Source organism: Salminus brasiliensis, chromosome 5 (genome assembly GCF_030463535.1).
Source record: "Salminus brasiliensis chromosome 5, fSalBra1.hap2, whole genome shotgun sequence".
Lineage (NCBI taxonomy): Eukaryota > Metazoa > Chordata > Actinopteri > Characiformes > Bryconidae > Salminus > Salminus brasiliensis.
The window spans coordinates 24,734,186-24,746,154 of record NC_132882.1 but is presented as its reverse complement, the minus strand read 5'-3'; the positions used below and the strand labels follow the sequence as shown (position 1 = coordinate 24,746,154).

Here is an 11,969-nt window from a genome sequence, read left to right as displayed (position 1 = left end):
GAGCATCAGCACCAGCATCCTCCTCAACCAGCCCTGCCTCAACATCAACCACAACAGCCACAACCCCAGTGAGACCATCTGATTCTAAAAGAAAGAGGTGTCAGGTCTGCCCTAGTAATAAGTACAGAAAGACAAACACATTGTGCTTCACCTGCAAAAAATATCTCTGCAAAGAACACACAAAGAGTGTCACTTTTTGCCACACATGCATCTAATATTGCACAAGTATACATGCATGTTCTTGCACACAGATTATTTATAAAACTAGTACTTGGTTTTGGAGAGTTTGAATTGCTTGATTGGCTGTTGTTTGTTTGACATTGAAAATCTACTAATAATTATTATTATTATTATTATTTGATACTATTTATTTATTGTTTATTACTGGTGCTTTTCATTTTGTATTCTATTTAAATAAAATATCTCCTGTTTGTTTACTTCTTCTTGAAGTAATTATATATGGGTCAAAATTTATATATATATATATATATATATATATATATATATATATATATATATATATATATATATATATATATATATTTTTTTTTTTTTTTTTTTTTTTTTTTTTTACATTTACAAAATGTGTTCTAATACCCTTTAGTAATACTCAGTTACTATAACAACCTTTTTTATTTATATTAATCTCTTGAGGTTCATTTGACTGTTTTTATATTGAGGGTGAGGGGTATTCTCTCAAAAGAAAGGCCCACAACAAAAAATATTTAAACTAATCATTTCATGGATGAGGAAGCCTAACAAGGTAACTAAGAGGTAAGAAAGAAATTGTAGGATAAATAATTGTTTTTAGGGTATCTGAAGGGTGATTTAAGACACGGGTCAAAACCGACCCGTTAACATAAGAAAGAGTAACAGAAAGTTAACACTAGAGGAAGGTTCATGTAAATTACTCTACAGGTAGGATAATCTGATAGACACATTAACTCATCGGAAAGCGCTTCTAGCAGTAAAACTACAGGTAGGATAATCTGACAGATTACTGTGCACACGTTTGAAACATATTTTTGACGATTCTGAACAAACGTGCACAATTTAAACATGTAGATGGTATTATATCATACAGCTAAATCAACCAAGTAACATTAAAACGCGTATAATAAAGCGTTGTAAATGAATCATGATGCGCGCATGCGCAGTAAGCCTCGGTAGGACAGTTCGATGGGTAGGAGAAATTAGGGCATGCAGGTAGCATTATGCTAACGGACAGCTGTAGCTGTGGTGAGCGGTGAGCCCGCCACTGCACCAGAAGAGCCCCAGTACACTCAGACCTGTCTCCTCAACGGTGACCCCCTCCGACAGATCTTCTCACAGCATGTTTGTTGGATAAAAGCAGTTTTAAGCCACTGAACCTATAATTACTATATACTAATCAACTCAAACATCTGGGAAACGATCACAAATACGGTTGGGTAATATGTGGGACATATTGTCTGGTATATTTACGTACGGTAAGACTCAACTGACTGAGGTAAGAACAACCTGTGGGATTAGAGTGAGCAGTCGGAGATAATTTGATCTTTTGGAGACGTTTAATAAACAACACGAGACGAAACCAAGAAACTCATCATTGCAGCCCCAAACTAACAGTTGACGTTAGCTAGCTAGCTACATCATGTTGGTGACTTCTCAAACCTCCCCAAAACCCATTTTAGAACACGAGAAACACAAAATGAAATTGTCTAATAAAACTACACACATTATTTTTCCTACTTTACTAAATACAAATCCCAAACAAACCCCAGAAGCATCATCGGAGCTCGTCAGCCACCATATCCCCATCTCACAGCGTGTTCCCCAGCTCCAGTCAAACCCGCCACGCTGATCTGCAGCCAGTAACAGCTTCCTCCTGCCATTTGAAAAGCACGCCTGCCACAGCCTATACTGTCTATGAGGGTCTGAGAAGTAAGAGACTGGGAGGAGGACAGGGGTAGGTTGACCTCACCTCTAACTGTGATTAGGGGCGGGGGGGCGACGGAACAGACAGAATGGAGAGAGCCGGGCAGGACGAGCAGTGGCCCACCTAACGAGCCCTAACGATCTCCGTGCCACCCCGACGACCACCACTATTCATCCTGGAGCGCAAACGCACCAGACAGTTCTGGGAGAGCAGTGCAGGGGCATTTTTTGGATTTGTTTCAAACCAACATTTAAAACGATATGTCATGATCGGACCATCCGTGGGGTCAAGCGTTTCTCCAGTCATCGGCTGTCCGCGCCAATTGATGAGAGTCACGTGACTCGCGGCTTCATACGTCATCACGACAGGGGTGACTAACTGTCAGACTAATGAAAGTAGTAGAATCAGTCACATGACCTAACGCTGCCAATTCATTTATAATACAGACACGCTGTTGCAGTTTCAACCAGAGGCAGCTGCCAGTCAGTCAGGGGCATCCATGGCTTTTTCATGAGCACTCCAATTGATCAAGAGTTCTGTCCTCCCAACTCCTCAACTCCTCTTCTCTCTCACACCCCCACATCAGATCTTTTACCTGGATCTAGTTGGTCAAAAGTAGTGCTTGAGAGGTGGCAGTGGCTGAGCTGCCACTCACAGTTCCCACTGGCCAACTGAAAGCTGATTACTGCTATATGCCAGTGATTAAACCTGTCCCTGTTAACTAGACCAGTGGAAGATTTAGGTACTGCTTATAAAACTCTGGTATTCTACTAATGATGTCTTCACTTGCTGGCTAGTTGGTTAAGATCTGTAAATCATGTATCATCAATCAACACACCACAATTTATTTTCGCTAAAACAGGAGACAGAAATCTGGTTCACAAAAGTATTTTATTGAAATTTTACAATCTTTCCCCCCCTCTCAGCCTTACTAAAGGGCATGTGCCATGCTGTCCTGACAATGTCCAAAAGGCAAGGATGAGAAATTAATTTATACATCTTTTTTTTTCCTGGAGAAAAAAAAATTCACAGATCAGCTGCACGCATTCAGAACTTGTGCTGATTTTTTTCTTTTCCAAATTCTGGTCGTAGTTACTTGTAGCTTTACTCGTTTGAACACACTCTTCCCCCTCTTAAAAAAAAAAAAAAAGAAATTAAAAGAATGGAAAATGATCTAATTTAGGATGTTTTTTTTCCCCAGGAGGGATTAAGAAGCAAAACATGGAGGAACTGGGAACAATGATTCTTCAGTGAAACCTGACAAAACTGGGAGCAGGAATCTGTAAAAGGAGGCTTTGAGATGGAAAACAGAGGGTTGGGAAAGGATTTGTTGGAATTCTAGTACTTCCACATGACGAAAATAAAAAATAAAAATCACAAACGACCTAAAAGAAACAAAATATAAAGCTTTGAACTTTACATATTTTTAATATTTCTCTTTTATTAGATATTTTTAAGTGAGTTCTTTCATGCCATATTATTAAACAGACACAAATCACACGCAAATCTCCTGGCCAACAGCTTCGTGCCCTTCTGCTTGCGGATTACACTCGAGATAGATGCTACAAAAACAATACTTTAATATCAACGCCATCTGTTACGGTCTAATAAAACCACATTCAGGCGGTGGTACAAGGAGGGAGGCCGAGAAGAGTTCAATTGCATAGCAATTTAATTGTCGACTCGTTATCTCGCAAGGCAAAAATCACAATGCCTACTCTCCCCGAGGGGCCTAGATCAACTACTAATGGTAAATGCATTAGATAAGAGCTCGAGTAGTGCCTGTTTATCCATCCGAGTCAGGACCTAAAAGATTGAGGCTTTCTAATACTGGCTACTGCAGCACTCCACTGAAGAATCTACATATACGATGTGTTTGTCTGGATTTGTTTACTTCCAATCATTCCTTTCCTTTTTCCTCCTTGGTTAGGCGCTACAGGGGGGTTCAATTAAAACAGAAATAAGGGGAAGGGGGAACTCAACAGAAGATTTCAAATGTTTGCATGTAAACAGGCACTCGACCCCTTTTCTCCATCTCTCTTTCTCTCTCTCACGCTCACTTGCTTGCACTCTCTCTTGTAAAGAAAAAGGCCTACGTTACATCCAACTCTAACCACGACATGGAGTTCAACCTTGGAATGTCAACAGCAGCAGTTGTCGTAGCAATTTCTGTGTCTTTCTTTCTCCCTCTCGCCGCCTGTTCGTCTTCCTGTGCATCACTGCAGGTCTCGGTCCTCCAGGTATCTGTACTCGAACGTGAAACCCTCCTTCTTCCTCTGGCCCCACTTTTCGTAGTCAAAGTATATGTACGTGCCCTGTGGAGAAAGGGAAAATACATAGAACATGAAAATCTCTAGTTACCTATACTTATGACAATGATAAAATACATAGTTATGGGCTTGCTGGGTTTTCACCTGCTCAAACTCATCAGTGATGGTCTTCGGTTCCTCATGCCTCTGGAACCACATCATGTACTTAGTATGGAACCTCCACGACTGCTTCTTCAAGGCTTTAGCAGACAGATACTGTGCCTTTGTGCCCTATTAAACACATACAAACAAAGTATGAACTTAAATCACTGGCACTCCTATGAAGATGTTCTTCACGTTTTGTTTGAGCTTACAGATGCTCAAAGTGCACAAGCTTATCCCCTTATTAAGCTTGGGATGTTTCAGACTGAATCACAAATTAGCCAAATAAGCCAAAGAGTTGGTCAGAGAAGTTTGTACCATACGGAGAAATCTTGCTTTGTGGTCAGACTAGTTTGGATGTGTTTGTGTCATGTGGTGTAGAATTAAGAGTTATTCAGAATTTGAATTTGAGATCATTTGTCTACGTATAGCCTGACATGCAAAGCACACAAACACAAACTCACCTCCAAATAGTAGAAAATGAAGAAGAGTGTTTCAGTGGACAGTCTCTGGTAGAACTCTATGGAGTCTGAATGGTGGGGGGGCATCTGGTGGTGGAACGGCAGAGTAGGACAGGGGTTCCTCATCAAGTACTGCCTGCAGTTGCAAATACAGGAGGAACCAGATTAATAACCCACAATGGTCAGCCGTCAGTCCTAGCAACTCGCTATACTAACTCTGAAAGGCCTTTTGGTTCAAAGACATTATGAAGCACGGTGAAAGTAATACACAACAGTATGTCAAGTTAGACAGAGGGTCTGTGTGGTTACGCACCTGATCCTCTCAGAGTCAGACGGATGAGGCATGTGTGTCCAGGCTGCCTCCTGCATTGCCTGCTGGTAGAGCTGCTCTTTGGAAAGAGGGGTGGGGCCAAGAGGACACGCCCCCAAGGAAGGTGGGAGGTTAACCTCAGTCACAGCGGGTTGGGGTGCTGTTGGGGGCCCAGGAGGGACTGAGGTCCCTGAAAACAAATCTGAAATAAAGAAAGATGAATATTACAACTAGGCTGATGGCTGTTCTGTTGATATTTTGGCGGTCTTTAACATAAACCTTATTTGCGAATCAATCCCTAATGACATAATAATAAACCCATTTATTATGGGCAAAGCCATTTCCTAAAACCTGAGTAGAGTAATTGCAGGGAGCTCATAAAAATGAAGGATGTTTTACTGTTCACTGTACCTCGGTCAGTCAGATGAAGTGATGGGATTTCTCCATCCAGGCCTGATCCTAGAGCTGCCCTCTCGGCCATTGCTTTCAGAGAGCTCAGAGGCTCTGGAGCCTGCAAAAAACGTACAGGGACCAAACAGGAGGACAAGAGTTAGTCATTTGCATACAGCAGAACCTGCTCTTTTTTAAGGATAGTACATGGCCAGTGCAGATACCCACTATGCTGCACTTATTATAGCAGAGGTCATAAGGTTACCCAGTGACAGCTTTATGGTTTAAAAACCAAACCCTAACCTTTATGGCCTCAGTGCTGGGTGTGTAGGAGTGTGGCCCATTAAGCAAACTCCCGCCACCTGGGGTGCTGTCTGAAAAAGGTGGTGACTGGGAAGAGGGGGGCATAGAGATGGAGCTCAGTAGACTAGGGCCGTTATCCAGACTACATGAGAAGACAAGTGGGAAAGAAGGAGAATTATAACACAGTTTTACATAAGCACACCAAATCTGACAGTTTATTTAAGAATGAAGTAAAGCAAGCTCACGCTTGATTTGCTGATGAGCTGGTCGAAGAGGGCTGACTGTTTTGGGATTGGCTGGCACTGCTGAGGGAGGAGTCTGAGTTGCTGTCTGCCACCACTGCGCTGTAAGCTAGATGGTCTTTACGGGAAAAACAACAACAATGGGACAAAAATAAGTTAATAACTTATATTACAGAAACACTTCTGTCATTTCTTAGCTTTTTTTTTAGTATTGCTTTGAGATATTTAAAACAGGTCAATGAAACTAGCAGAAAACTGTGGCTCAAACTTTTAAACAAGATTTCAGAGAGCAATACATATTTATTACAATCTCAAAAAAAACAACAAAAAAAAAAACAAAAACAACCCAAAACAACAACAAAAAAAAACAACTGTAGTTACTTATCTATACATTCTTCTTTTAAGGCAAAACAAATGATGCTGTATATTTTTGACAAGAAAGAGAGAACGAATAAGTCTGGCTCATTAAGCACTTACTTGTTCCTCCATTTTGTTTGACGACACTGGGCGGTCTAGCAGGAGCCATGCTTCCCCCAACACCTCCTCCTGGAGCCACGCTGCCTCCATTTCCTCCTGACACTCCGACCCCTGCTGATCCTCCTGGTACTGTGCCCACAGGGCTCATGGGTACCTGCACAGGCCCCTGAAGAGATGTCTGCCCAGGAACCAGACTTAGAATGCCCCCACTCAGCCCCCCATGCCCAGGACTGGAACCCAGCAGCCCCAACCCCACTCCTGCACCTGTGCCATTGGTGGGTGCGCCAGCGCTTGTCCCAGTCCCTCCTGCTTGTGCTGTTGCACTCCCACTGCTGCTGCCATTGCCCACGGGTCCACCGGGGGCGCTGCTTGTGGTGCCACCTGCTGCCGCCTGGGCATACGGAGCCGGGGTCGAGCCAGATAAAAGGCCTGCCATGGTGTTGTGTGAGCTGGGTATCCCTGCCAAACCAAGCCCAGGGATCTGAGCCACAGTGCTGCTGCTGGTTACAGTCACACCTCCTTTCGTCAGGCCCAGTCCCAAGGCCAAACCCAGGCCTGTCCCACCTGGGGTAGGCACTGTGGAGGCCTGTGACTGGGGACTGGAAGTGGTCAGACCCGGTGTACTGGAGCTAGGCAAAGATGGGGCAGTGGAAGCGGGCAGACTCGGGTGACTAGGCGGGCTGGGGGCGTTGTTGGAAGGCCCAGAAGAGGAAGAGAGCTTGGCCTGTGCCTGCTGCTGCTGAGACTGTGGAGGGTGCTGCTGCACAGCACTGCTGAAGCTCCCCAGGAGGCCGCTGCCCCCAGAGACTGCTGTCGTTCCACCACCGACAACAGTAGCCATGGATATAAGGGAGGAGGAGGACGAAAACCCTGAGGAGGTGGATGACGAGAAAGAGGAGAGAGAGGGATTGCCGTTCTTCACAGGAGACTGGGGGCAGGACATGCGAGAGACAAGGGAAAGGAGGGTAAGTGCATGGTGAAACACTGCATATTGTTTACATGAATCGGTTGGCAAACACTGTCTTGGTCCCACCTGACTCACTTCACTGTCTGTGGATCGCCCCCTCTTCTTCTCTTCCTCAGAGTTCTCCTGACCGAAACACCCAGAGAAAGAGAGAGAGAGAAAAAACAAAATGCATTTCCAAGGTTATATATTAAATGAATACAATGTGACATATCTTTTGCTTCAAATAGCCACACATGCAAATGAGATTATAAAAATTATTTAGACATTTCTGTTAAATAAATTCTGGAAATAGAGCTGGAAGAAAAAAGTAAAGAGGCAAAGAGGCTTACGGTGGTGCCCGTAGCTGGAGAAGGAGGGATAGGCGAAGACGAAGTGGTGGAGGTGGGAGTGCTGCTGGACTGAAGAAACATCTCCTCATCGTTGTGTCCCTGCGGAGAGGTGGCCATCAGAGACGGCGCTAAAGAGAGAAGGGGAAGGTGTAGATGTTTAGTTGAACGCAGCTCTGAAAGTCATTTCCAAATACATGTGAAATCACACAAATACAGCTGTACCTCAGACGCTGAGCTTTCAGCCCAGGTTAAGATACACATTCATACCACTTCTCAAAGACTTACGTATGTCCTCCAAGTCCAGATCATCATAGATGAATTCATTTTCCTCAAAATCTGGGTCCTGCGAAGAGTCGATGTAGTACTCCACATCATCTTTTATTTTATGGATGGCCTCCACTTGCACCGAGTCATTGTCTAGCATCCTCAGAATGGTCTCCAACATGCGAATGTGGTAGCGGTGTCTCTCAATCAACCTCTTAAGCTCCTCAATACGATCCTGCTTCTAAATAACACACAAAGACACACCATATTCTTCAATGTCAAGCCTGAGCCAAGCTCTCTCAAAGCCATATTTAGGTAATAACACAAACTATGCTTAGGTCACAAGCTTTAAACAGTATTACAATGTAGCAACATATTACTAATACAGTTTAACACCACTCGAGCAACTGCCTGATAACAGGGAAAAAGTACAAGTGAAGCGGTGCAGATAAAACCAAAAAAATAAAGCTGAGGAAGTGACATGGTGGGAGAGAGACAGAATGAAAAGGTGACCGACCTCCTTGTCTCCCTTTTTCTTTCTTGTTTGAACAGAAAGTGACTCGACTTCACTCTCAAACTGGTCCACTTGCATGTTTAGTGTGTCTATTGTGTTCTGCAAATAGAACAAAGAGACCAAAAACAACGTATATTTCTCTACCTCACATATATGTCCGTTTTTGGTGGGAGGGGTAAACGGATTGAAGCAAGTTACCGTCAGCCACTGTTCTGTCTCCTCCTTCTCCTTTTGCGCTGGGTCCACTTTCTGAGCCAAGCCGAGCCCTTCTTTAGAGTATGCCTTCGTTTTGGTTTCCCTCTCGACCACCTTGAATCGCTCCATTTGCTGAGAAAAGATAAGACACATAAGACAATGCCTGTGAGAAACACAGCTGTATACCAGCAGGTCATGATGCCTCAATGTTTAATCACATTGCTGATGATGTGCACATCTGCTCACTGGGTTGATGCTTTTGTCACTGACAGATTACAGATAGCTGAGGTTTAAAGTCATGTGGTACCTGTATGCGCTTTATGGAAATATTTTCTTACCGTCTCAATAAGTTTTCGGTTTTCCACTAGCTGCCGTTTGTCTTTGATCTCATTAGATGCCACCCATGTCTTAATCTGGTCTCGTAATCGCTAGAGGAGAAATGTTTAGAGCACTATTAGGACTTCATAGAGAATGCTAGCAGTAACAAATCACTAACAAAGGCATTTGGCCTGTACTGAAGTGTTTAGTCCACAAGAGATCAGCAAGCTTTTCATCTGTTCAGTTTTAAAGAAACTGTCCATGTGTGAAGTGCATAAAAGCATCAAACCTTAAAGTCAATAAAAGGAGCTGATCTCCCTCTCAGGGACAAAGGCCTGGGCTATTTTTATTCTTACCTGAAGCTTTTTAATTTCTTTCTTGAGATCCGCCTCATATTTCTCCTTCTGGTTGGCATTTGCTGCATTGTGAAGCTGCAAATAATGTAAGAGTTAGATCACCTGCAGGCTTTCTGACGGTCATTACGACTTGTATCGCTCTTCCTTATTTCACCTACAGACTCACTTTACATGTAGAAATCTCACCTTTTGCCAAATATCTTCAAACTGCTCCACACCCTCCGCAACTTTTTTCAAACACCGATCTATTTCACCTGTTTTGTATTTATAAAAAGATCACAAGAAAAGATACAATTACAGATGCAGACTGGCCTTAGTACAGCCCATGTATTGTACAGTATTTTGTATTTATTTATTTTATGTTTTTATTTTACCTTGGAGTTTTCTCTTGTCAGCCATGGCTTCGCTATGATACTGTCTTCATACCTTCTGTCACTAGGACAGTAAAAATAACAAGAAGTGTGTAATTTTGTTATTGCAGCTTATGACCATTGATCCCTAGGATCAATACCTAGGATTATTCCTCAATTTTCTATCCAAATGCAAAACCTACTGTCAATTATTTGGTATCTGTTTGGTTTAGCATATCTTGAGGAGACCCACAGGGATCTATTTCAGGGCCTATGAAACCGACGTTAAATATGACATCAGTGTAGTCATAAGTGTGAAGAAATGAAATGTGGGCTTACAAAGAGTCTTGAAGGTTGCAATCAACAACCAACAGTCACAATTTACAAATGCAATCCTCATGAAAGACAAACGTTAACATCCCCAAAACCACGATCCAAATAACGTGCAGTATGTATTCACATCATTAATTAAGATAAATGAATAATTATGTAGCCTACAGCTAGCTACACATTCCCTAGCATGTTCAGTAAACAGAGCTAGCATAGCTCGTCTGATTAGCTAGCTAAGTAATACTGCAAAACAGCAGAGACACCGACACTCCAAATCTTTCTTGTTCTGCACAGATTTTGGTTAAATAACCAAATCTGCGGGTCTGTGCTGTCAGATCGACCAGTTTGGCTAAGCTAACAGCGACGTTAGCTTAGCATGTTTACGTTAGCCACCTAGCTTAGCTCTCTGAATCCCTATGGGCTGAGCTAGCGGGCTAGCAGCTAAAGCAGCATCTCTGGCTTCGTTGTACTTCGATCAGACTCAACACAGGCCGGTTCTGTTCCTTCTGTGAGGGAGTTTTACTTGGTGCATCCAGTAATGTGTCATTATACACCAATAATACAGAACACCAAAGGTACAGCAGGAAAAGGTACCAACGTACAAAAGGTGGCTAATGGTTCTCTCGCTAAACATGAAGCCACGGTCGCGTTCCAATACGCGCGACTGTGTTCTAATAAGCACCTTTAGCTCGCGCGTGAAAAAGGGGGAGCGTGACTGCACATCAGAACTCTGAGCAAGACATCAATCACCAGGTTCTAGTTCTAACACAAGCAGCGCCGCTGGAATTCTAGAATTAGATGCACGAGCTAAAGGTTCTAATTAGTACACAAGTTCTATTGAGCCGGAACACTTTCAAGTTACAGCTGTCAGAATTCTATGCACCCGCTGAACGTTCAGCGTTCCAATTAAAACACGCGAATTCCACACACTACCTAGGCGCCCCGGCAATTCTATGCACGAACTAAGCATTCAAATAAAAACACAGGTCAACTGTTAGAACACTAAGCTATAGAGTTCTACACACGAGCTCAGTGTTACAGTTCATTACAGAACGATCCACAGATTACAGAACATCGAACACTAGAATTCTGCAGCTGCCAAAATTCTATGCATGAGCTAAATAGAACGACCTGATTAGAACACAGGCAGCTAGGGGTTAACGTTAGAACACTAAGGTTAGAGTTCCACACACGAGCTCAGCTTTACAGTCAACAGTTACACTATAATTCCTAAATATAGCAGATAAAAGCACTTCATTAGAGCACCGCTAGATTAAAGCTAGAACACTACGGTTCCACTCGCACACAAACACACACGAGCTCAGTGTCAAACATTCGACAAGCGAGCCCTTAAATTAATAAAGCGCCTAGCAACAACACGAGCCTGCGTATTGGAACGCGCCCCGCTAACGCTACACTGTCTACAGGGTTAGAGTAACACTAATGCTAACCGAGCTAGCCTGCTCACATCAACACACACACACATAGAGACATCAAAACTCCGCTCATATTAAACGCGCGCTTATCCTCTACCTTATTTGTGCAAATATGTGCGATATTCGTTTGAATTTAGCAAGTCGCGACCGAAATCTTCCAAAACTCAATTTGCACTATTTTTTTTTCTTCTCGTCAGTCTCTTCAGTGCTGGACATTAAAGATGGACGCGAGACTCCGCCCACCCACCGGTCCCGCCCACTTAATCCGTTTTCTGCTTCGCGATTGGACAAGATTCCCCGTCAATCTTTTGACACCTTCCATGATGTCCTTATCTCATTGGTGTAGATTTTGGGTGAAAGGTAATATTTACGGAAAGAAAATAAATCTCTCAGCAAAA

General features: G+C 43.1%; 1 protein-coding gene across 5 annotated transcripts; it reads right to left on the bottom strand.

Annotated features, from left to right (window-relative positions):
• Positions 1 to 2,790: 2,790 nt before the first annotated feature.
• Positions 2,791 to 11,792, bottom strand: cnot3a (CCR4-NOT transcription complex, subunit 3a). 5 transcript variants are annotated; one of them, XM_072679899.1, is made up of 18 exons: positions 11,669 to 11,792; positions 10,009 to 10,076; positions 9,830 to 9,890; positions 9,642 to 9,709; positions 9,456 to 9,530; positions 9,120 to 9,209; positions 8,590 to 8,913; positions 8,094 to 8,313; positions 7,809 to 7,936; positions 7,546 to 7,602; positions 6,513 to 7,440; positions 6,039 to 6,153; positions 5,794 to 5,935; positions 5,512 to 5,611; positions 5,104 to 5,302; positions 4,794 to 4,926; positions 4,333 to 4,458; positions 2,791 to 4,233 (listed from the first exon to the last, which is right to left on the bottom strand). In XM_072679899.1, the coding sequence occupies exons 3-18, from the start codon at positions 9,852 to 9,854 to the stop codon at positions 4,135 to 4,137; spliced, it is 2,829 nt and encodes a 942-aa protein (XP_072536000.1). In that variant the 5' UTR covers positions 9,855 to 9,890; positions 10,009 to 10,076; positions 11,669 to 11,792; the 3' UTR covers positions 2,791 to 4,134. The 5 variants fall into 5 exon arrangements, with proteins under 5 accessions (XP_072536000.1, XP_072536003.1, XP_072535999.1 ...); XM_072679902.1 differs by lacking the exon at positions 10,009 to 10,076 and having other exon boundaries at positions 8,590 to 8,685; positions 8,785 to 8,913; XM_072679898.1 differs by lacking the exon at positions 10,009 to 10,076.
• Positions 11,793 to 11,969: the final 177 nt, after the last annotated feature.

What these genes read in the sequence shown, in the direction of transcription:
- cnot3a (XM_072679899.1), bottom strand. Translation starts at nt 9,854, where the DNA reads ATGGCTGACAAGAGAAAACTCCAAG. An exon ending in TCTGACTCTGAGAGGATCAG is followed by an intron (nt 4,927 to 5,103) that starts GTGCGTAACCAC and finishes TTGCAACTGCAG; the next exon opens with GCAGTACTTGATGAGGAACC. An exon ending in TCACTGATGAGTTTGAGCAG is followed by an intron (nt 4,234 to 4,332) that starts GTGAAAACCCAG and finishes CTTTCTCCACAG; the next exon opens with GGCACGTACATATACTTTGA.